The sequence below is a fragment of the Triplophysa dalaica genome, chromosome 19 (genome assembly GCF_015846415.1).
Source record: "Triplophysa dalaica isolate WHDGS20190420 chromosome 19, ASM1584641v1, whole genome shotgun sequence".
In the NCBI taxonomy this organism is placed as follows: domain Eukaryota; kingdom Metazoa; phylum Chordata; class Actinopteri; order Cypriniformes; family Nemacheilidae; genus Triplophysa; species Triplophysa dalaica.
In genome coordinates, this window is record NC_079560.1 from 11,843,044 (window position 1) to 11,867,264 (window position 24,221).

Consider the following 24,221-nt stretch of genomic DNA (forward strand, 5'->3'; position numbering starts at 1 on the left):
GTACACAAAACTTGGTGTATGTGAGTATTCAATGTTTTATATTGTAAAACACCCCCCCCACCCCTGCCATTTGTGAAAACGCATGTAGTTACATGCTGACCATTAAAAGACACATGGGTTATTTATGTGAACACATACACAGAGAACATTGGAAATCATTTCAAAGTAAAAGACACCCGCTAATGACTTCAAACATTTTATAACCTAAAAATTATTGTAATTATGTCACAATGTAAAAAGATATATTCATCCCCCACAACTGCCAGGCAATACATGTACAATACACAGATACTGTGTACTCCTGGTCCATTGATGTCACACTCAAATCAGTTTTTTTTTTTCAGGCGATGTGGCATATTTATGAAGATGAGTGATGTTTACAAAGGCACTTAAAAAGTACAAATTGTAATAATTGAAGCCAAACGTCTCCCCTGGAAGTGCAATACTAAGTTGCATCACAACAGCAGCAGCAAGTCGATAAAGTCCAGGCAAATCCTATGTAAAACAACAGCACATGATATTTGAATGTGCCGAAAGCCTTTGCATGTGCTTGTAAATCAGATGTTTGAGGGTCAAACAATTCATAGTAAAAATATTAGAAACACGCAAACCAAAAACGCACAAACCATCTCGTGCCATTGAAGTATCTAAATAAATACATTTACAGTGATATCATACCTGTCCCCAACAAATGAAAATGAATCTGTTCCCGCAGGTCGACACAAACTTAAGTACCAATGTGCTACACTCAGTCCTGTAAATCTTAATTTTTTCATGGTTGAATGAAAGAAGTCTTGCATGAATTTTAAACTGTTGTTATTTCTTTTGTCTCTTAAAGATCCTGGGAAAGTTGCGCTTCTTGTTGCCAGAGATAGAACCTTCCGTGTCTTCTCCCGTGGAGCCGCTGTCCTCGTCTACCAAGTTCTTTCTGTCGGTGATCTGAGAAATACGACCGCCTGGCCTTATTAAAGTTGGTGAAGAACCGACCTGCTCAGAGGTGCAGATGAGAGAACGTGTGGAGTCGACTGAGTTAAGGCTAGAGTGGATCTCTCCGAGACTGACACACTTCTCCATCCCAAAGGTCTTTTTCTGCAGTAGCGGGCTGTCTGTGGACGAACCCCCATTGGATCTGGAAAGCTTGTGTTGTAAAGCTGAGGAGGTGTACTGGGTGTCCCCATACTGAGACGTAGAGAGAGAGGAATCTGATTCGGACCGGTTCAGATCCCTGGATGGGGCAGAGGGAAGAAGAGTACTTTAGGTTCTTGAAATCATGACTTTGTTTTATCAATCCATACCTGCATTCTTCCTTTAGATTGTGTGTACAACGATGAAGTTTAATAAAGGGTCACTATTCATGAAAAGGAAATTTGGGAGATACCAAATATATTATGTTAAGTAAAAAAAAACTATTATCATTAATCATTAGATCACAACAGGCAAGTTTTCACACTTAACACACACACGTGCCCTGTGAGATACCCTATGCTTCCGGAACCCTGTAAAGGGTGTGATGCACTGAACCCTGTTGGTGGCAGACAAGACACCACCTCCATATACTTGAAGTAGGAGGACCGATACTGAAGTGCATTGAAACGAGAGCCAGAGGAGGAACAGCTGGAGGAGGAAGAGAAGGACTGAAGAGCGGAGACAGGGGATGACATGATGGAGGGATGAGACAGAGAGGAAGAGAGCGAAGACACAGGGAGAAACTCCAGCTGGCCGATAGAGTGGCTGCGAGCTTGACGTGCGTAATGGCGGCCGGGGGCCCGCGGGGACCAGACATCAGTATCGCTTTCCTCTACCAACCTCTGCGAGCTCAGGTTCAGCATGGGGTCTCCATGTCGAGGCCGCAGGGACAACAGGCTCGGAGCTGAGGAAAAACAACACATGTTTTGTGGAGGTGGTTATTTAAAACATGCAGACTGGGAAATATTGTAGTACACATTCTTTTTTTTGCTCAACAATAAGCATCGCTCTACGGCCCAGGGCCAGACAGAGAGAGATCTCGGGCCTGTTGACCAAACTGCTGCTTTTACATACCAATCATTGAATATTAGTTGATCATAAACTTGTTTTTTGCGCCTTGCAAGTTAAATTCGAGCTTTTTAAAGAGTTACTTGAAATAATTTTTCTAGGGGCCAGAGACAAATAGTTTTAAAGTCTGGACCAGCAGAAGATATCCTTATGGTTGAGCCCAGTAAACATCACTTAAAGGAACAGTTCACCCAAAAATTTTAATTCTGTCGTCATTTACTCATCATCAAGTTGCTCCAAATCTGTATATATTTATTTTTACTGATGAACACAGTGAAAGATATTTGGAAGAATGCTTGTAACCAAACAGTTCTTGGCAAGTTCTGGTGTCCAGGAACTGTTTGGTCTCAAGCATTCTTCCAAATATCTTTCTTTGTGTTCATCAGAACAAAAAAATGAATACAGATTTGGAACAACTCGAGGTTGATTAAATGATGACAGAATAGACATTTTTGTGAACTGTTCCTTTAAGCATTAATAAAGGTCCTTCTGAGAGAGTAATGTAAAACAATTCGGGTTAGTGAAGGAAACAAGAATGCAAGACACAATGCAGGCTGCTGAAAAACGAGAAGAGGAAACAAAGCAGAGATGTGATACAGGAAGTGAACATCAACGTGTGAAAGCATCTATATAAGACTGCACAGTAAAGACGATGTCCACAGTGGCTATGAAAAAATATGCAAACAGACATGCGATTTACAGCCTACAGAACAAGTCTCCATTTATGTAGTTTACATTTACGTAAGGGATAATATGTTGGGTCAACCTTAAAGGTTTAATAAACTGTGCATCACATCATCCTTATTGTTTACTGTGAAATTAGACAATAATCTTTTTTTTTTTTACCAACTGTATGTGAGAAAAAACTCATTACACAAATATATTTGTCTTTCAAATCCAATAAGAATCCACAGAGACAAAAGTATATAAAAATGTTAAAGTGTAGTTAAAATATCACTCTAAAATATAACAATATAGTATGCACAAACTATGACCAACAAACACTTTGGTGTCTGCCAAATGCATAAATATAACTGTAAGCCCATGTAAAGCCCACCTTCGACCTCTTTATATGCAACAGCTCAGCTGTTATTTTAAATTGGGGTCAGCCCTAGCATCTTACAGCATTAACCTTGAATTTCATCGTAAAAAATACAGCGTGAAAATAACCCAGAGTGAGGTATAAACACTCTCAGTTATTACAGATTTTAGTTATCAATGCAGATATGGAATCACATACTTATTATTTATGATAACAATATTGATTACAGAACCGATCTGGTGCCAATCCATATCTTTAAATTTGATAACCTTGTCTACAGCATTCCACATCTGCACTTTAAAATGACAGCAGAACATCTAGAAAAACATAAATGGCCGGTAAGAGTGACGCGGAAAGTTTTTTTTGTGTTAGCATTGGGTTAGCATTGGCATTGGGTGATTGGGTGGTGCCGACCAGAATGTTTCCACAGGGATTGGTTCTCGGAGGCCACAGGCCAAAGGTCAGTCACTCGCCGGTCCATCTGCCAGGCGGCATCTGTGGACATTAGCCAATGATATCACAGAATAAAGAAGGAAGGCTTAATTCCCATGTGTCAGGGTTAGAAAAGTGGCCACATCTACTAATTCTAATCCAATAAGAAGACTCAAAAGACACGACTGTTAAACATGAGGTACAACAAGCGAGTGCTAAATAAACTCACATTCCAGGGTTCCCGGGGAAAGCATGTCTTCATCCATATCATCCAGGTCATCTGAGAACAGTATGTTTTGTGGTGTAGCAGGGCGGATGCCCATAAACGTCGGGTCCAGGTTAAGAGCAGAAGCGAGAGAGGACATTCCAGGATTGTTCACGATAACAAAACCCGTCAGCTGCTCAATTTGTTGCCAGCGATAGAGTTTTTCCCTGAGGGCAGCGGTCACCTCACCCAGAGCTTGTCTGTGACAGATAAACAGATTTACTGTCAAATTGGGCGTTTAAGGCCAGAATAAGTTAACTAGAATAAACATAAATGTGTGGAAGAAGCGTAGATGATAAAAATGTGGTAAATTAATGAAGGACTCACTTAGCTGTCAGGATTTTGTGATCGACATCGTCCAGCGATGAGCTGTGAGCCACGTGAAACGTTCCAAAAAGAGTTCCTCTCTTCTTCTTGATCTTTTCAGCCTGTTCCACGCGAAACCATGCATAGTTAACACAGACCCTTTGAGAACTTATTGGAGTTCAAGCTAAGATTAGGCAACATTCAGTGGATGCTATGAATATGTGCACATCTTACTCCTTCTTTAGCCACGATGAGCTGTCTTTCAGCACTCTGCTTCTTGATGTTGTAGTAATCAATCTCCACTTCATGAGTGAGCTGCAGCCACTTCTGAAGATCTTCAGGTGGACTCCAGCTCCTCCTGGACTCCAGCTCCTTCTCGGCCTTCTTCAGAGCCATGCGCACCTAAAACACATACACATTCATTGGTTTTGGGAGCTAATTGTGTTAAAGGCTTTTCCATGGTGATGGGACACCTGTAACGTGTATCTATTGGAGACAGTGAGGATTTTGAATATGTGCTTCAGAAGAAGTGTGCTGTTCATTTTACAACTGGTCATAAAATAGGTGATTTACACAACACAATCATTATAAGGTAAGATTTAAAGTCATACGTGAATTAATTTGGAGAATCTATTGACAGAAATGCAATATAATATAAGTATGTCTTCAGATGTGTATATTAAAGACCTTACAAAAAGAAGAGATATGTTTTTATTACTTTAGAAGGAGATATCTCTGTCTACACACCGTGCGTCCCGTAACATGGAATTCACAATGTTGTTTCTACGGTAGCCCTAAACTGACAAACTGATTTAGAGAGCGTGTTGCGTAAATATGTTATTTCCTTTGACATAGAAGTCAAAACATGCCAACATCGTCGTCCTATGAGAGCCACCGTAGTGCATCGAAAGGGACAGGGAGCGATGGAGTGATCCGTTGGTTGCAATTCGCAACCTCACCACTAGATGCCACAAAAATGTTTTGACACAATTTATTTTACGATTTACTGAAATCAAACTATTTAATTTTTTGTGCATTAATATCCTCCATTTAAATTCAAACACTGCAAAATGATTTCTAACTTAGTATTTTGTCTTGTTTACATATATATATTCGCTGTCCTTCAGAAACCTTGGATGTCTGAATTCGCTGTTTTTCAGGAAACAGGAAAAAACATTGTTCTTTTTAAATGGTTCAATACTGTGTTGTCAATGTTGACAAGCACTTTTTAATCATTTTTGATAGTTTGATATTTGCAAAACCCTGTGACATATAAAGGGTGACTTAAAATTTTAGGCAAAAAAAGACAGCAGCGATATACTTTCACATCGTCATATATGTTCTTAAACAGTGACATAATCTTTCTTGTACAAATAAAAACTCTTGAATCTTGCAAGATACATTCAAATTTGTAAAAAAAGATCTTCCAATGTGCTTAGAAAATAAAGGTTAAACCTTTTTACTAAGATTTTAATTCGAGTTTATTTTTGTTGTAAAAATAGCAATGTATTAAATGATTAAAATGATTAATTTTGATAAATTTATGATTAATCATTATTAATGATTAATTTTGATCAAAAGAACAAAACATGTGTCTCTTTAACCTAGAGTACCTCAGTTGTTACTGTACCTGGTCCAGCTCTTCCTCTGCATATTTCTGTCTGCTCAGTTCGTTCACGGTGCCCTCGCGTAGTTCATGCAGTCTCTGTGCTTCTTGTTTAGCCGTGTCTATCTCGTCTCTTAGCTTCTGCTCCAGCCGGACCTTCTCCACCTCCACCGTTTGGTGGTTCTCCTGAGCGATCTGCAGCCTGAACGCAAAGACACCTTCAATGATCAATCAGATCTTATACTGACTACACAATAAGGTTTGTTAGTAGCACTCAAACACTTCATGTGATTCCTTTAGTCACCACCAGGAGGCCCAATAGAGAATGTTTAGTAACATTAGGGGAACTGGATCTGCAATCGTCCACCACACCTCTTCCTCCTCTTGAAAAGACAGCTCAACAAGATGTGGCCTGTTCGATGTGGCAATTCTGTGGTACAGTTTTGAAAAAGCCCTACGGGAAATTCATCCCAACGGCTTTATATAGGAATATAAAAGACTCAACATAGCCGTGTCTGTGTTCATTGTGAGCTATGCATGTGTTGACAAGAGCTTATACGTTTTTCTTTTGAATTCAAACGTGATCTTTTATCTTATCAGAATCTTCCTTTGTCAGGCAGTTCATGCCTTTTTCTTCTTTATAAGTCAAAGAAAAGTAACGATGGAGAACCCAAAAAGAAAGCACAAGATAGTGCAGAGCAGCCTACTAGCATGCTGACGTCGTTGCAGCTGAAACAGGAAGTTACACTCTCATGACAGGGAGGGGGAGCAGAAGAGAAATAAAAATACAAGAGAAACAGCAGAGAGTTACAGATTCGATGATTGCATCACGCAGGAAGGCCAGACAGGGATCAAAGTGGAAACGAGCTGTCCAGATCTCCGTTCCAAATGGGATTTAGTGTGAAGGACAGACAGACAGACATCCAGATCAAAGTGCCGCTCTCAACACCGGCCATTCTTACACAGTGACATAATCACATTACAATCAATAAACATTCCTCCGCTACAGCTCTTCCCTGAACACACTAATATAGATTCAGCATCTTTGTCCATATACGGTCATTGCTTTAAATTAATGCCCCGTACAGAGCCTTGTGAATCACGTGATTCTCTAAAGCCTCTCTGTTCTCCTTTACTGGTTAAGACGGCAGCTGAAGGAAGCGTGCAGTATGATAGCGCGGTTGTCTGAAACACACAGCACTGCACGTCCTTTTGCCATTTAAGGAGTTTTGAGGGATGCTTGCATCACCCTGCCTGTGATTCTTTGGACCTGAACGGACAAAGATAGCATGAAATTAAAACTTAAAATTTCAGTTTTTATATGAGAAATTAAGGCAATACATTTGACATTGTTGCAATTCACGCTATTTAAATTGAATCTGGATTTAGTGAGCTGTTACTTCTTACCAGTAAAGTACATTTAAAGATACTCAAATAATATAAAGATGTAATAAAGCTTTGTGGAGTCACCGAGTTCTTTTCAAATTGACGTCTATGTTCTGCATGTGTGGCACAGTGTGGATTAGCGGGAAGCATCCTTCATATTCATGCCTCAGTGTGTATACACGAATGGGTAAAGTGTTTACAATAAGCACACTTATTATGAAAGATTAGTAGGCAAGTGGTCTGCAGAACATGCAACTTGTCGCACTGTTGCAAAAGTATATCCATAACTCCTAAACATTACAGGTTACTATGACACCGAGGCAGAATCATTTACAAGCTTGGCCTATTACTCACTATTTACAATGGAGTTCTCCACCATCTCCACCAACAGGAACTCATCACTTGAAGTTATGTTTACTTTAAATAATACTTTGAATAATTTTATAGTTAGCATTTTATTCAAGAACTGATTTGAGGACCTGACGTTTCGTGAGAAATTTGCCTTCCAACCAGTTTGCCCTCTAAATGCTCTTCACTATAATTGCATTTAGGGTTTAAATTAACCTATTTAACCGGAGAGATTTATGCCAAAACAACTAGTGAGTGTGTAAATTTAGACTTTACTTCTGCTGGAGGTCTAGGAGACTCTGTTCAGCCCTCTGCAGTCCATCCAGGTCCTTCATCATCTTGCTCACGTGGTCTCTAGAGTTTCTGCTCTGGATGTAAGCAAACCAGCAGCCCCCAACTCCAATCACGATGGACACCACCACCATCAAGTCCTTTAAATGACTGTGTCTCTTCACTGGTGAAAAGAGGAAAAGAGTAAGACACAGGTGTCCTTACGCAAAAAAAATATATTTTCTGATATACTATATCAGATGTGTGAAATTGTATATAAAAATATATAGAATAACACATTGCTAATACACTACAATATTAGACGACATTGAATAATACATGCTTTATTTAACTGCATTTTATTTTTCAGTACTTTCCTGGTTTCGAAAGGGAAACACAGGGCTTTAAATGACACATTACTTAATATAACATTTATTTCTGGTCGCAGATTAATGTGCCCTGACATGAATTTATCACTTGTGAATTTCACCTAGATTCCCATGCAAAGATCTATTGGAATTGATGTGGAACATGTGACATTGGAATGACATTCGAATTATGTAATCCACTTTTTAATCCATGAGTTTACATGTGATCACATAGGCCTTCTGACTTCTTTATTTAACAAGAAAAAGTTGACAACGATGCTTTTTTAGTACAAAAAAAATGCTCTTAGCATTGTGGTTACAGATAGCAGCCGGCAATGTTCAAATATAGCATTTGTGCACGAAGGCAGTTTAGAGAGACATCCTTAATGGAAGTCTATTATAAACAGAGAGCTTCCTTGCAATAACCAATCACATTTTTAAAAACTATAAAATTATAATATTAATTTAATTCAAAGTTACTGACTTCTAAACTTACATTTATACAAAACCATTTATTATTTTCGAGCTTGAGCCTTCCTGACCAATCATGTTCCTCGCATGTTGTTATGGAAACGACAAGTCTCTGTCATTGGTTAGCTGTGAGGTGCTTGACGTAGGGCGTTTTTTCTTCAGAAAAGTTTAACCTTTTTCAACCACAAAAGACGCTCTGAGCTGCAGAATTAGACGATGGCGTTTAAAAAAAGCGCTCAAGACCTTTTTTAAAACACCATTTACTCCATAGGATTATAATGTTAAACAGACACTTGCAGCTTCAAAAAAGAAGTCAAGTGTGAACACGGCCATAGGGTGTAAGTTATATGAAAGCTGAGACCTTGTACTAGTCTTATATTCACACTAGGGTGACCACCTGCTAATAAGCCCAAGGGGGGACAAGGGGTATGTTTCTGTGGGACAATGTAGGACACTGCCTGGCGCAGCGGTGCCCCCAACCCCCGGACAGACTCACTGATAGTGGTTTACCCATTTCTAGCACATACCACCTTACATGGTATATTAATAATGCCCTATTCCCCTAAACATGTGTTATTGCTGATGCATGCTCATGAATAGACCAGCCAATGTATATTTTTTTTAAATAAAGATTCACAATATTTTGAACATTCAATGAATTGACAAATGCACTTCCACTTACGAGTTACTTTAGCTATTTAATTTTCTCAGTCTTTCTTGTACCCACACCTTCTCTTTTTAATTAATGGCTCAGACCAGTGGGGTTGCTAGGCCCTTTTTAGGGGAGCTAAAGCCCCCCTAAAGTTCTAGCTCAGCCCCCATAAAATATTGTGTGTAATGTAATCTGTACAAGAATTCGAGATCGCTTTATTGCCCCCTTTAAAGCTCTTATTAGGAAAACGGCTTTAGGCTGCGTTATTTAGCGCATTCTTCAGTTCACACAGTAGCACATTGGAGTTAACGTCATTAGCAGAGTAACTTTACAAGGTGTGTTCATTAACATGACATCTGCATTTTTGCCATTCTTTGTTATAAATGCATCTTAATATGATGTGGAAGCGATACAAGACTCTTTCCCATTCACTGTTTAAAAGTTTTATGTGCGTTCACCCCTCGTTAACTATTTGTTAACCTTACCTCGAGAAAAATGAAATCACTAAACACAAATGACGGCATACTTCGACGATCAAGATGATATTGTATCGCACAGAAAGTGTCATTAATGATGATGTGCTATAGTTATAGAAAGGTGACGTTAGTTTTGACATCTCCGGAAAGAGGACGGGCAGATAAGAGTTACTGTAGATCAGCCCAGTGCGGCAGTGTTATTCATTGTTCTGAGTTCTGAGGAAATAAAAGTGTATAGAAGCTCTATGTCGTTTTTCAGACGCTTCAGTATTTTTATCATTAATTGAAAACATACTGTGGAGGTAATAGATGAACATGCAGTCATGCAGAGAGTGACAGCGCTAGTGCTAAACAGAATGAATGGCAGAGAAACATATTAAGTTATTCTCACTTAATAATGATTCAGCAGTTGATTGTGACATTTATATCATGGACTGTGGCTGTTGTTGTCACTTTGAAATATAAATGTTGCAGATTGACCGATTAATGTGATATTCATTTGAATAACAATAACTTGTATTTATGCTTTTCTGCATATTCTTTATTTATTTTAGTAATGTATACAATATGTGGTGATTAGAGTGTGGCTCTCTCTATATATATCCTCATTGGAGGCTGAGCCCCCCTTATATTGAAAACCTTGAATCGCCCCTGGCTCAGTGCGCGCGCTGTCATGACAACAACGGAACAACCTAGTCAGCAGTTCAACTGATGGGTGGGTGTGGCAACAGTAGCGTGCTGAACTGTCAAGTAATGTTCGTTTGGCTGCCTGGGGCTCTAGGATATAGAGCGACCAACTTTTTTTCGAGCAAGCTTTGATTATGCGTGACACTCTCTCAATTTGCCGGACGCATGAATTGGGCTTCAAACGCTGTGCGCGCACGCGCTACGCGGGGCGGGTGTTCACCCTAATTCACACTGCTGGCTTGCAAGACAACAAGAAGTGGTTCTCAGAGTTTCAGTCTTACATAACAAAATGTTTCAATCAAAGCAGGAGAACGTATTCTGACAACTAAGAATATTTCAAAATTACGACCATTCCTCTAAAGACACATTCCATTGCCGAACCCATCTGACTCAAAGCAAGAGCAAACCAATGTTTTCTTCCCACTGCTTTTCTCTGTGATCTCTTAATTTTCAATTCCCTTGTCGTTTCTCAGATAAATAAAACAGTAAAAAAATTTGACTGACAGATTGAGAAATGCGAGCAATAAATTGACATGCATGAAGACATTTGGTTTGAACTCAGCTCTCTGTAGAATAACAAAATAACACGATTAAGAGTTGAGAGGGAACAAGCCATTTGAAGGTAAATGGACAAGAGCCAAGGATTTTTGGCAGGAGTAATGCATCACATGTCTGCTTATGCTGATAGTCTTCCTGTCTCTATGATGGCAAATTAATATATGTGGGCAGCACTACACTGAGATATAACACACACACACACACACACACATACACACAGACACGGACACACACACACACACACACACACACAAACACACAGATGGACTAATTTTAGAAGGCAGTATGTAGTAGAGTAGGCGGGGCGAGACCGTGGTTCGAGTCCGGTGAGTAATTGTGAATTAGCGCCAGCTGTGCGCACACCGGCCTCGAATCACGTAGGAGATGGGAGCATAAAAGGAACGAGCGACCGGGCCGTCGAAGAGAGAGGAACGGGCCCGAACTTGTGTTATGTTTGTATTTGTATTTATATTATGTTTTGTTCGCCGGCGGTCGTCCGTGAGGGGCCGCCGGCTGTTATATTAATTTATTAAATGTTTAAATGTTTGCCGGTTCCCGCCTCCTTCCTTCCATTTTATTGAGATGTGTTACAGTGGTGCCGAAACCCGGGAGGAAGGAGAGACATGCTGTCGGAGAGTCCTCGCCGCCGAGTGGCCTCGCGGTGCCGGAGAGTTCGGTCAGCGCGGACGAAGGGCGTCCGCCAGTGGCTGCCCGAAGCGGTGGCTCTGGGGAAACGGAAGTGCACAGTGCGGCCACCGTCAAAACTTCGGTGGAACGGCGACCTTTGCTGCCGCGCCCCTGGGTCGAGGTGGGGTGGCTTTCGTCCAAGTGGGAGCGGGGGGGTTGCCGCCGTCCGCCAGAGGCCGGAGCCTGTGTCCGTCCCCCGAGGGGGAGGAGCAGGGGGCGGAAGTGCCGGGTGAGCCACCGCCTGCCAGAGGCCGGAGCCTGCGTCCGTCCGCCCAAGGGGGAGGAACAGGGGACGGGGAACCCGCCCCGACTCCCGGATAAAGGAGGAGCCACCGCCGGCCGTCAGGGGGCGGACGGTCGAGCCGTCCACCGAAGCCCCAGGGCCACCGCAAGGCACCGCGAAGGAGAGTACTCCGGCTGGTTGAGGAACGAGCGGCAGCATGTCGGGGAACCGGATTTTTTTTTCTTCCTCTCTCCCCTCTCTTTCCGGTCGCTCCGAGGGCTCCCGTCTCCGTTGTCTCGTCTCGTCGCTGCATACCCCCCACCCCACCCCCCCCCCGAGGGAGGGGGAGGGAGCTTGCACAGTCGCGGGGGTACCCCCCGGCCTGTGAGGGGTGATGGGGGTATGTAGTAGAGTAGGCGGGGCGAGACCGTGGTTCGAGTCCGGTGAGTAATTGTGAATTAGCGCCAGCTGTGCGCACACCGGCCTCGAATCACGTAGGAGATGGGAGCATAAAAGGAACGAGCGACCGGGCCGTCGAAGAGAGAGGAACGGGCCCGAACTTGTGTTATGTTTGTATTTGTATTTATATTATGTTTTGTTCGCCGGCGGTCGTCCGTGAGGGGCCGCCGGCTGTTATATTAATTTATTAAATGTTTAAATGTTTGCCGGTTCCCGCCTCCTTCCTTCCATTTTATTGAGATGTGTTACACAGTAATACAAACAAGCAGTAAACCGCAGAGAAACATTGAAAAGACAAGATGAAAACCTATAACTTAAAACAGCAAACTTGAAAAATGCATTTGTGATATTGTTGTGCAGTCGAAGGGTTTGGCTCTCCGCTTGATTCACTTTAATACATTGGCCGTCCCAACACAATAGCAAATTCAAAACTGTTTATCTGAAAAAATAAACAAATATGTTCTTAATAAACAAATGCAAATTTATTTAATACTGTTATATTAGAAGATGTCACGCAAACTGCCCATGTTGGCGTCTGTCGAATTTAAGAACTAGACAGCTAGTGACAGAAAAATAAATAATTGTTCATCGTTTATTTTCTGTGCCCTCTGTAACCCTCTCGATAATAATTTGAGAAGCACCGTTCCATCACACATCTGCCTGAATTTCTTTCGAATTTCAACGCAGCGATGAGACTGAAACGCCCGGCAAGGTGTTCCTTGCAACATTGGTGGCACCGGTTGAGTAACTGCAGGATTTAGATGAATGGATTAGCGAGAGCTATTTCCATCTGCGACTGCACCGCTCACATCCCGCGCAGGAAAACGGAAGGTGACAGCATGTGAAGTAGTGCCAAAATATCTGCGAGCGGATGGTGTCGAGTCCCTCAACCTTGACGCTCACCCAACTGAACCAGACACTGCTGTGAGGTCATATAAACCATATACTTGGATGTTGTATGGAACGATTAGCAGCATTCAACTGCATACAATAATATAATAAACAGAGACAGGAAAGATGAGGAAATAGCTGTCATAGATGAGATTATTAAGAGGCTTCAGCTTGTAAATGTCTGGAGCGGTGACGGCTCAACCAATCAGAAGCTGGAACTGAAGTATTAACTGGACAATTGACAGATGTTTCTTTAAGCAAAGAGACGATGAAGGAAAGCTCAGATCGTGTAAGAAAATCCAATCAGGAAACTCACATAAATGTATTAAGACCAGTATCAACCACTTAACACCCTAGCAACTACCCAGAAACACCCTACTAACTGCAAACCAAAACGCTACACAACATCCAGTCTCCTATAGAAACTGCACTGAGTTCTCTGGCATTGTGCAAGTCACATTTTATTACAAAAAGCTCAAAATCTTTTATAAGGTTTTTTCACACGTGAAAGTGTCACCATGATGAGCCGTGTGTCAACAGTTTGCTTGATTTTCAGACATTATATGTGCCAAAATTCTTTTAAATGTCATGCAGTCTTTGGGATTAAGACTTTTTTCTCCCATCATGCCTCTCTTCTCTGTTTGAAAAACTACTGACATTAATGGCTCTCGTATTTCAATAAGTTTGACTACATGTATGTATAAATATATAAAAAAAATAATCAACCATCAATCTAGACAAAACATTACGTTTCGGGACTTGCTGATTGGTCACTATTAGTAATGTGCAGGAAGCAAGGAATGGCAGAAGGTGTCTGGGCACTCACCTGGTGGCCCAAACAGGACCGTGTCCAGAGCTTTCAGCTGCAGCTTCTGTGCATGAGTGCGATCTGGTATCTTCAGCACGGCGAGAAGCAGGGTGGCATTTTTTACTGCCAGTCTATGAATGGAGATGAACAATTAGACTTTTGGGTGTTTAAAACAAATGAAAGCATTACAGCAGGGGTGCTCAATCCTGCTGCTTAATAGACACTACTGCAAATAAGACACTACAGTATTTGTAAACATGAATACCTGGGCAGAGCTCTGCCACTCATGACGTTTTTCTTGAAGGACTCAGCATATTGTGGCAACTCTACACATCTGATGAGCCACTCCTCTGCTTCCTCTACTGTCCAGTTATACACTACAAACACAACATAACATAACACACATTTTGTACAAACAAAACATAATATAACACACACTTTGTACAAACACAACATAATATAACGCACATTTTGTACAAACACTTTTATGCCATACGCTTTTAACCTGAGACGACAATACTGTGTTAATGTGTTAATCCAAAACTGTCCGTTTAAATGTACGCTTTTTTTGGTAATTAGACACAAAAAAAATGACACTTAATTTAACAGCCTGGATGAGAAACATCACAGGCAGCACATTCTTGCTTAGGGTGCCAGAGGACACCGAGCACATTTTGCATTGACAGTTCCACACGATGACGCTTTCAGTTCCACAAACATTCTACCAAGTGTGTATATGGTGGAACAAACTGATTTCTCTCTACTGCTCATGATGCTAACTTGCAAACTTTAAAACTATTCACTAGTCTTAAAGGCCGACTGAATGACTATCTTAGTCTTTCTGGAAAGACTCTGCGATCATGAAAACATGTATTTTTTGGGCTTCTAAAATAAATTGTGTTGTTGAGTTTATATACAGTTGTGTTCAAAATTATTCAACCCCCACTGAAATTGATTGTTTTGGTCGGTTTGACATTGATTATGATCATTCAGTCATCCTGCTTACAATTAAATCAAAGAGGAACGTGTAGGTCAGACAAATATAACATAACTTTTATAATGAAATAACCACAAATGTCTTTTCTGAGCTCACATCATTATCAGTTTTATTCAACCCCCAAGTGACATTCAATCTTAGTACTTAGTACAACATCCTTTTACAGTTATAACAGCTTTTAATTGTGAAGCATAGCTTGACACAAGTGTCTTGCAGCGATCTACGGGTATCTTCGCCCATTCATCATGGGCAAAAGCCTCCAGTTCAGTCACATTCTTAGGCTTGCGCACTGCAACTGCTTTCTTTAAGTCCCACCAGAGGTTCTCAATCGGATTTAAGTCTGGTGACTGCGATGGCCACTTCAAAATGTTCCAGCCTTTAATCTGCAACCATGCTCTAGTGGACTTGGAGGTATGCTTGGGATCATTGTCCTGTTGAAAGGTCCAACGTCTTCCAAGCCTCAGGTTTGTGACGGACTGCATCACATTGTCATCCAATATCTCCTGGTACTGAAGAGAATTCATGGCACCTTGCACACGCTGAAACTTCCCAGTACCTGCAGAAGCAAAACAGCCCCAAAGCATGATTGACCCCCCGCCATGCTTCACAGTAGGCAAGGTGTTCTTTTCTTCATAGGCCTTGTTCTTCCTCCTCCAAACATAGCGTGGCCCAAACAGTTCTAATTTTGTTTCAGTCCACAGAACACTATCCCAAAACTTCTGTGGTTTGTCCACATGACTTTTGGCATACTGCAGTCGACTCTTCTTATTCTTTGGGGACAGCAAGGGGGTGCGCCTGGGAGTTCTGGCATGGAGGCCTTCATTACGCAGGGTGCGCCGTATTGTCTGAGCAGAAACTTCAGTACCCACATCTGACAAATCTTTTCTCAGTTCCTCAGCAGTCACACGGGGACTTTTCTCCACTCTACACTTCAGGTAGCGCACAGCAGTCGAAGTCAGCATCCTCTTTCTGCCACGACCAGGTAGCGTTTCAACAGTGCCCTTTGCCTTGAATTTGCGAATGATGCTTCCTATGGTGTCTCTTGGTATGTCTAACATCTTTGCAATCTTCTTATAGCCATTGCCCTTCCTGTGAAGAGTAATCACCTGTTCTCTTGTCTTCCTGGACCATTCTCTTGACCTCACCATGTTTGTAACCACACCAGTAAATGTCTAGAAGGAGCTGAGTATCACAGTCATTTTAAAGCTGCCTAATTGGTGCTTATTAGGCTTTATTGCTGCTCCCTGATATCCACAGGTGTTTTCAATACCTGATTGAAAACACTTCATTGAACCTCTGTTCTTCAGAGTGGTAGTCTTTAAGGGGTTGAATAATTATGTCAATGAAGAATTCACAAAAGAAACATTTACTACTGTATTACAAAACTAATTGATGTCATTTTAGTTGCATATGGTTCTTTAAGAAGTCCTTGTAGGATTTCATTCTGAATACAATTACAAATAAAAACACTAAATTCCCTAAAACCATTTACAGCATTGGGGGTTGAATAATTTTGAACACAACTGTACATTATAAGGATCCTTCCAAACCTTCAGAGGCCTTCCAGGAGTTCCACATGTCCTCCACCGTGATCATCATATCTGCTCTATGAAAGCTCTTGTGTTTTCCTTTGGTGTCATGGTACTTCAGGTCCTCCCTTAGAAACTGTTTGAGGAAACAAAGGCCTGAATAAATCTCAACATGGTGCAGTGGTTTCTAACCCCAAAATGGGTTGCATATCAATTCTAATTGGGTCATAGACATGCTATGCAAAATAATAGCCTACAATGCAACCTTGGGCATGCATAGAATACCAAAAATAAACAGTCTTATCAACTTTAATAAATGATGACAAAGGCTTCTCATATCCTTTATAGGCATCCAAACAAACGTTTTTTGCCGCATGGAAGTGAACCAAATGATATGACCTAATTCTCCAAAACCATGACCAAAACCATACAAGGTACAAGAAATTCTGGTATTGTGGTACATTGATACTTGACCTGGAATGTAAAATCTGGAACCTGACAAACAAACTAGTTAAAAATACTGGTCGTGTCTCAGTTTAGTGGCTCTTTTAGAGGTTCTCAAACCAGTGCATATTGGCTCACTTATATGTGTCATTAACATGTGATCTCAGTGATCCGAACAAGCAGATCGGATCTCAAGACAATCGGGACACAGCACGTTTATGCTTGTCAACATCAAGTGGCTTTCACATCTGGATATCCCACTCTTTTTAAAATCCTGCCGTTTTAAAATAGCCCGTTCCAGGGAAAGATTTCACAGAACACGTATAACGGGGAGGATGAGCATGTTACAGATGATACACTGGAACGTGTCTGCCACAGTCATCAGCTCCGCAGTCTGACAGGCTTCAGACAGTCGAGTGAGAGTAATGATAGCGGGCGGGGTTTTCTGTGAAGTTGTACTGGTAAATGTAGATAAACTGGCTGGATTGCGTTTAAATTACACTGAGATCCAGTCACAATGCGTCCTCGATGACCACTGGATCAGGACACCCTGATTGGATAACATTCTGCGTTTACAACTGTCTGTTCAATATGTATGTGGACACATTCCAGATACTCCAGATCGCATGTTAATGACAAATGTAAACGCAGCCTTAGACTCGTCTAGAAATGTTGTTTCATGCAAGCGTATCATGAAAATCTTCCACCGTGAAAACCAAGGCCACACTTTAGATTAAGAATCTGTATTTTGTGTAGGCGTCACATACTGGTCTAGACTTGATCATTTGTGATTCTGGGATGAAATTCTGTGTTTGTAAAGCATAGTTGCATAATCTAACATTTGGCAGAAGAACAAACTTTCATGCAAAAGCCAAAGTGAACAGAAACAAAGAACAACACTAATAAAGAACTAGAATATCCATCTTTAGATATCCCTATTGATCTATTTATCATAATTGTGAACAAGTTTATCTCTCTGTTTTCATTCAATTGCAGTTTATGAGATCTCTAAAGTAAAACTAAGTTAAGATAGCAACACCCACACTTTGGTTTAGGAGACACATAACAGCAGAGTTAAAAACACAAATGGGTTGGATAAAATACCTGAATGCATGAATAGCAGTATTTTGTGACCAAACTCTGTGTTGATACGAGACATACAATTTATAATAATTGTCTAAGGTTGTTGAGACTCAAAAGTCCAACTGTGGGTTTATCATTTCAAATCCATTAAGGAATATTGAGCCTGGTTACATTTACAGGACTGTCTATGGCTTTGGTCAGGCAGTGTTCAGTCAGCATTAATGTTATTTACTCAGAGCGCTCAGCTTTGGGATTCTCATGTCAAGGACAAATCCAGTCTACTTCTGAAAGCAAAACTTTTAGAGCGCTTAACAACAATATCTTGCAAACCAGAAAAGTATCAAAATTAAAGGTGTAGTTCACCCCAAAATGAAAATTCTCTCATAATATTCATCAGTATAAATGGACAGTTCAGCCAAGTCTTCATTTACTAACCTTCGAGTCTGTATAATGAACACGGAGAAAGATATTTGCAAGAATGCTTACAACCAAACAGTTCTTGGACCCCGTTGATTCACATAGTAGGACACATTTTACTTTTTTTAGTTCTGGTGAACACAAAATGTGATATTTTTAAGAATGTAGGAAAGCAAACAGTTCAGGGGCACTTTTGACTACCATTATAATTTTTCCTACTAGGGTAGTCAATGGGGTCCAAGAACTGTTTGGTTACAAGCATTCTTCCAAATATCTTTATCTCTGTTCAACCAAACAAATACATTTATACAGGTTTGGAACAACTAGAGAGTGTGCATTTCATGACAGAATTTACAGTTTTGGGTGAACTGTCCCTTTAAGCGACTCCAGTGGGTTAGTGTCTTCTGAAGAGAAATGATGGGGTTTTGTAGAAAAGAAATGCGTGTATCAAACTAGTAAAAACATTGAATTTTTGTGATGTTTTTTCTTGCATTTACAAGAGAGTTGAGTTCTTACAAAAGCATGATTCTCCAATATTAAATACTCATTTATACTGTCTTCCTTTTAAAACCGTTTGGCCTTATTTGCAAGTTTCCTTAGAAGGAAGATTAAATAGTGCACAAGGCACTCTGCTCCACTGTCAGCCTTTTAACATCACAGACCACAAAACCACTCATGTCATGACTGCAGGTCTCACCCCATCTGTTTCAGTCACATCCACGCTACCGTCTGCATCGTCGTCCATGTCTTTGTGAATGCTGCGGATGGCCTCGAAACTCAGCAGGGCGTTTTCATCCTGACAAAGCAGCTCATCAATAACACACAGTTCTGAGGAGAGAAAACATAATGAGAAACAAGACACTTAAACAAGACACCACAAAAGTCAAACCTAATCTTCCTGAACCCATCTGTATTAGGATTACAAATATACTTATGCCGTGACAGAACAGCAACTATGGCATTGTGATTTTACAGCAAAAACATTGACCATTTTTTGATCATGAGGTTCAGAAATCTGAATTGGGTGAGATGCATTAGCATTACCCATGTTGCAAAGCCCAGGTGACTCAGTGTTCAGCACTTCCTGTACTACACACAGTGTCTTTGTAGAGCAAAATCATATAGAGTTTAATGTAAGGATGGAAAGCTTGTACAGTCTGTAACATAGTACATTAGAGCCATAGAGTGACTATTTACAGATGGAGACACAGCACAGCTGCTGAGGTTCTGTGGATATTGTTGTTATAAGGCAGCAGGTGGAGGGGATGGATGTCCTGGATGTAACCTTTGTCTCACAGAGGTAAAAACGTGATTACTGGGCAGACAGTTTAAGGCTGGATTACACTACAAAACTTAAGACCTGAACAGCCCTCAGACTATGTACAGTACAGTGGCGGCTGCTGATCTTTTAAAGAGGGGAAGCTCATTTTCGGCCTAAATCATAAAAATTGTCAATTTATTTATATGTAAATTCTGCCCTACGTTCCTTTTCAAGAAAATGCTCTGTAACCCTGTCGTACCAACTAGGCGTCTTTTCCAGTGACTTGACCAGTGTCCTCTCAACGGCCAGCAGAGCTAGGCTGCTTAAACGGCCTTGGCCCATTGTGTTACTGGTGTAGGACTTGAGCCGCTTTAAACAGGAGAAGCTCCTTTCTACACCTGCAGATGTAGCTCCAATTGTTGCCACTAATGAGAACAGTTTGTAAAGTTGAGGCAGTCCTGATCTGAATACAGGACTTGAAGTTCAGACCTCAGTCTCCCTGAATCAAAGTGATGGCCATAACTTTTCAGGACACTTTGGAAGGCCTCCTCTGGAAATGCTTGTCTCATGTCATCAAATTTCCCTGGATTGACTAATTCTAAGAAAAGCATACTTTCCAAATTTGAAAAACGTCGAGGAATCTGCTCCAAGATGTTATCAAGGATGGCCATGTACAGATTTCTGTAGCGCTCTTGGGGATCCCGCAATTGGGTCAGACGGCGCTTTCTCATGGGCTCATCTCTTGGGTCTGATGTGAGATCTGCTGCTTTGGCATAAACAGCTTGGAAAGCCCCCTCTGACCTCTTCTCTTTGACAAATGCAAGAAGAGACTCAATTCTTTTCTTGCAGTAAAGAACATCCATCGCTCTCTGCTGGACAATATCAAAGACCACATCAGTCTCAGAGAAGATTTGTTCATATGTGTACAACATGAACACAAACTCAAAATCCTCCAGTTTCCTCACGAAGCCTTTGGCACAATCAAGTGTATCATCATCCATTGTCGTATCTGTAATGATGTTATCAAATGTCGGCAGGAGGCCATCATAATTGTTTGCCACAGTGCTCACTATCCGTGATGTGAAATTCCATCGAGTAGGAGCGTTTCTGGGCAACCTTGAGCAGCCTGCAGACTCCAGAAAAGACGTCCTCTTTGTGGATTTTGAGAAAAATGTGGCAAACCCAGAGAGTGATGCAAAAACAATTCATCACTCAGGCAAGGATTTGGCCCCCTGTGACAGCACCAGATTCAGTCTGTGTGTATAGCAATGCACAAACATTGCACTGGGGGCTATTGCTTTCACTTTGGCCCCATCATAGGTCTGTGCCACAAGCTTATCCTTAAAATTGTCGCCCTGCATGTTCTCATTTAAAACATCAAAAACAGACTGAGCATCTCGCCCCCCAGAAACATCAAAAAATCCAATGAAGCGCTCCTGAATTTTACCTGCACTATCCACATAGCGAACAATGTGGATTTCATCAAGTGGTTTCATCCACCTGCCATCCAAAAAAGGGAGCATCCTGAATTTCATCTCTGATCTGATCAGAAATGGTGGCTGCAGAGATCATGTCATTTTGAATAGTGTGTGACATACCAGAAAACACAGTTGAGGACTCGAATTGTGTGGACAGGACAGAGTCATATTTAGCTAATGTTTCTGTGAACTCTCTGTAATTCCCCTTGTTGGATGATTCACTACTCTCATCATGTCTCCTAAATGACAGCTCCTGCCGGCCAAGCAAGGATGTCACATCAATAAGGCTGTTTAGGAAGGCCCTGTTTTGTTTAACAGTTTTATTATGTTTAGCCACTTGAATGCGAGCACCTTCATTGATTGCATGCTCAACCCTGATCCTGCCCATGCAACTTAATCTTGCACATGCACTCACATGTTCATTGCTATTTTCATGCCTTTAATATGCCCTGTCAAAGTTTGACAAATCTCCAAACCCCAATTTTGACCAAACAACACATCCATGAGATGGTTTCATCAAGAGACATGGCCAGCAGTACATTTTCTTTTTCACAGCACTTTCAGTCAGCCAGCTAACTTTGTCATACCAGGAGAGCTGAAAAGACCTGTTACTTTTCCCTATCTTTTGCACTAAATCAATCTTAGGTGTTGATCTGCCCTGCTGTTTAATTCTAAGTTTCTCCTCGTAAGGAAGACTTTCTAATGGCTTTGCCAAAATCAGGTCGACAATATTAGCACTGTCTGCCATCATGTGCAGTTTGCTAGCTGGCTAGTTCAGACTATATGAATTAATGAACAAACGATCTAATATATATATTTAACTCAACGGGAGGAAATGTGGGAATTATGTTAAACTGAAACTATGAATGTGGTGTGAAATTGTCTGAAATATACGATGAAGGTCGCAGCAGTTTGTCTTTTGACTACACATGCAAAATCCGCGATGGGACTGAGTTGGAAATGGAGACACAGAGTGATACGCGTCATAATCTGAAGACCACGCCCACGCCCACACCAACCGTTTCTTTGCATTGCGAGAAGCTGCAGCCTCCTTGTCATTTATGATTTATAAAAAAAAAAAAAATGTCTAAGAGCTGATATGTGACAATGTGTATAGCAAACAAGCTAAAAAAAAACAAGAAATACGTTTCTATAAGCTGTCGAGCGTTTTAGGACATAAAAGTGGATTAAAAAGAGATGACAGACCCTCCAATCATCACGCAGACGCTCGGAGTCCCGGCCAGCCCACTCCTCCATTCATCCCAGAGACGCTGAGCGTCCGTGGGCGGGACATAATCGCAGGATTATCCAATGACCGTCTTGTTTCTGAGCACTGAAAAAAACTGTTTAAAGCAGCCCCATTGAAGTCAATGGACGCTGGGCTTCAACAGACTAATGAACTGTACGCTACGGGAATGAATGAGAAGGAAATCGAGTCAGCCGACCTAAGTAGCTGATTCTGAACTAAATTGTTTTCGTTCGAGATGAACGTGTTTAACGCATTTTTAGTCAATAAAATGTTAACATAATAGTACATATATCTGACCATTAATTTTTTGACAATTATAGGGGAAGCTGAGCTTCCCTTGCAGTCTTAAAGAAATCGCGTCTGGTACAGTAGTACGCTTGATATTTTAGCCGACATAAAGGGATACTCCTCCCAAAAATTCTGTCATGAATTATTCCCCCCAGGTTCCAAACCTGTATAACCTTTATGGTGATAAACACAAAGAAAGATATTAGGAAGAATGTTATCAACTGACAGTACTGGGAAGGACTGTACAGTGCGACTTATATGTCGCACATGCTACGAAAAATCGGTCTGTGCTAATAATACCTTTAATAGTAGAACGCGTGTGACACATGTTGGCAGGTGCAACAGGCAGAGCTGCGTGTTTGTGTGAAGTGCATTTGTCATTGTTCTTGTTCATGTGTGAGGTTAACAAATTTCACACCACTATTTATTTTAGTTTTTTTAATTTAATGTAATTCATGGTCCATCTGAATGATGTAACACTGAGGTCAAAATTAGGCCCCTCTTATTTTCAACCTGACCAACAATGAGGAGTTTAGAGATCATAAGTATCACTGTATTCAGAGTATATTTACTTTAGAAAAGACAATACTGCTACATAAATATTTGTCACAAATATTATTCTAACCAAACAGAGTGGCTATATAATTACTTAAAGGTATACCTTATATGAAAGTACTATATTAATACAAAGAATCATTAGATGGGTAAAAGTTTGAGAAAGCTCTGCTGAGGCAGTGTGTTAAATTCTTAAAAACCTATGACGAACAAATGAATGAAATTTCTCATGAACTAAGGTTGGGCAAACGGCTAAAACAATGAGATCCAATACAAACAGTTTCAAAGAAAGTGATACTTAGTCATAGGGCTGAACGATTTTAGAAAAATTATCGAATTGCAAATTATCGAATTGCAAATTACCAATATTGCGATTTAATATGCAATTATTTTTAAGCACCTTATCTTCTGTATTTTTAAATAAAGAAAATCAATAAATCATGGTAACCAACGCAACCTAAGACAGCTTTACCATAAACTATATGCCATGCTTTAAATGATATTAGCTGATGCCTGAATTGATTGACATATTGTTATAGAATTACCTCAATCATACTACTCTATTGAATGATTTGGTACATTTCTAGCCTTTAAACATGTAATAATTATCATGACATAAAGCACTGACAAATAAACTTGGTGTAACATGAAAGTCATTAATCTCAGAAACTAAAGTGCAGATTAGAGAAATATAAAACTAGATTGGCTTTACCACACTCAGTAATTTGATAATGCATATTCACTGTAATAAACACATGATAAACATGTTGATTAAACTTAAACAAAGTGAGAATCTTTAAATAAATAAATAAAATTATAAACGATTAATATATGTATGTTATATATTGTCTTTTATTATTGTGTAAGTGCTGCATGACGTTAGTAGTCTTGCCCCTTGAGGCAGCATTAATGTTAGAACATATAATACCTGACACTGTGCAGCATCATCGA

General features: G+C 40.6%; 1 protein-coding gene across 2 annotated transcripts in view; it reads right to left on the bottom strand.

Annotated features, from left to right (window-relative positions):
* Positions 1-17: 17 nt before the first annotated feature.
* The window catches only part of stim1b (stromal interaction molecule 1b), a 28,186-nt gene continuing 3,982 nt past the window's right edge, over positions 18-24,221 (bottom strand). Inside the window, exons 3-14 of one of the 2 annotated variants that reach the window (XM_056731071.1) lie at positions 19,137-19,267; positions 16,517-16,631; positions 14,235-14,346; positions 13,988-14,100; positions 7,696-7,873; positions 5,710-5,887; positions 4,314-4,481; positions 4,101-4,201; positions 3,738-3,973; positions 3,491-3,571; positions 1,807-1,870; positions 18-1,225 (exon numbers count right to left, since the gene is read on the bottom strand). In XM_056731071.1, the coding sequence (XP_056587049.1) occupies positions 817-1,225; positions 1,807-1,870; positions 3,491-3,571; positions 3,738-3,973; positions 4,101-4,201; positions 4,314-4,481; positions 5,710-5,887; positions 7,696-7,873; positions 13,988-14,100; positions 14,235-14,346; positions 16,517-16,631; positions 19,137-19,267 (1,886 nt within the window). In that variant the 3' untranslated portion in view covers positions 18-816. The remainder of the gene's footprint in view (positions 1,226-1,806; positions 1,871-3,490; positions 3,572-3,737; positions 3,974-4,100; positions 4,202-4,313; positions 4,482-5,709; positions 5,888-7,695; positions 7,874-13,987; positions 14,101-14,234; positions 14,347-16,516; positions 16,632-19,136; positions 19,268-24,221) is intronic. The other variant, XM_056731072.1, reaches the window with a different exon arrangement.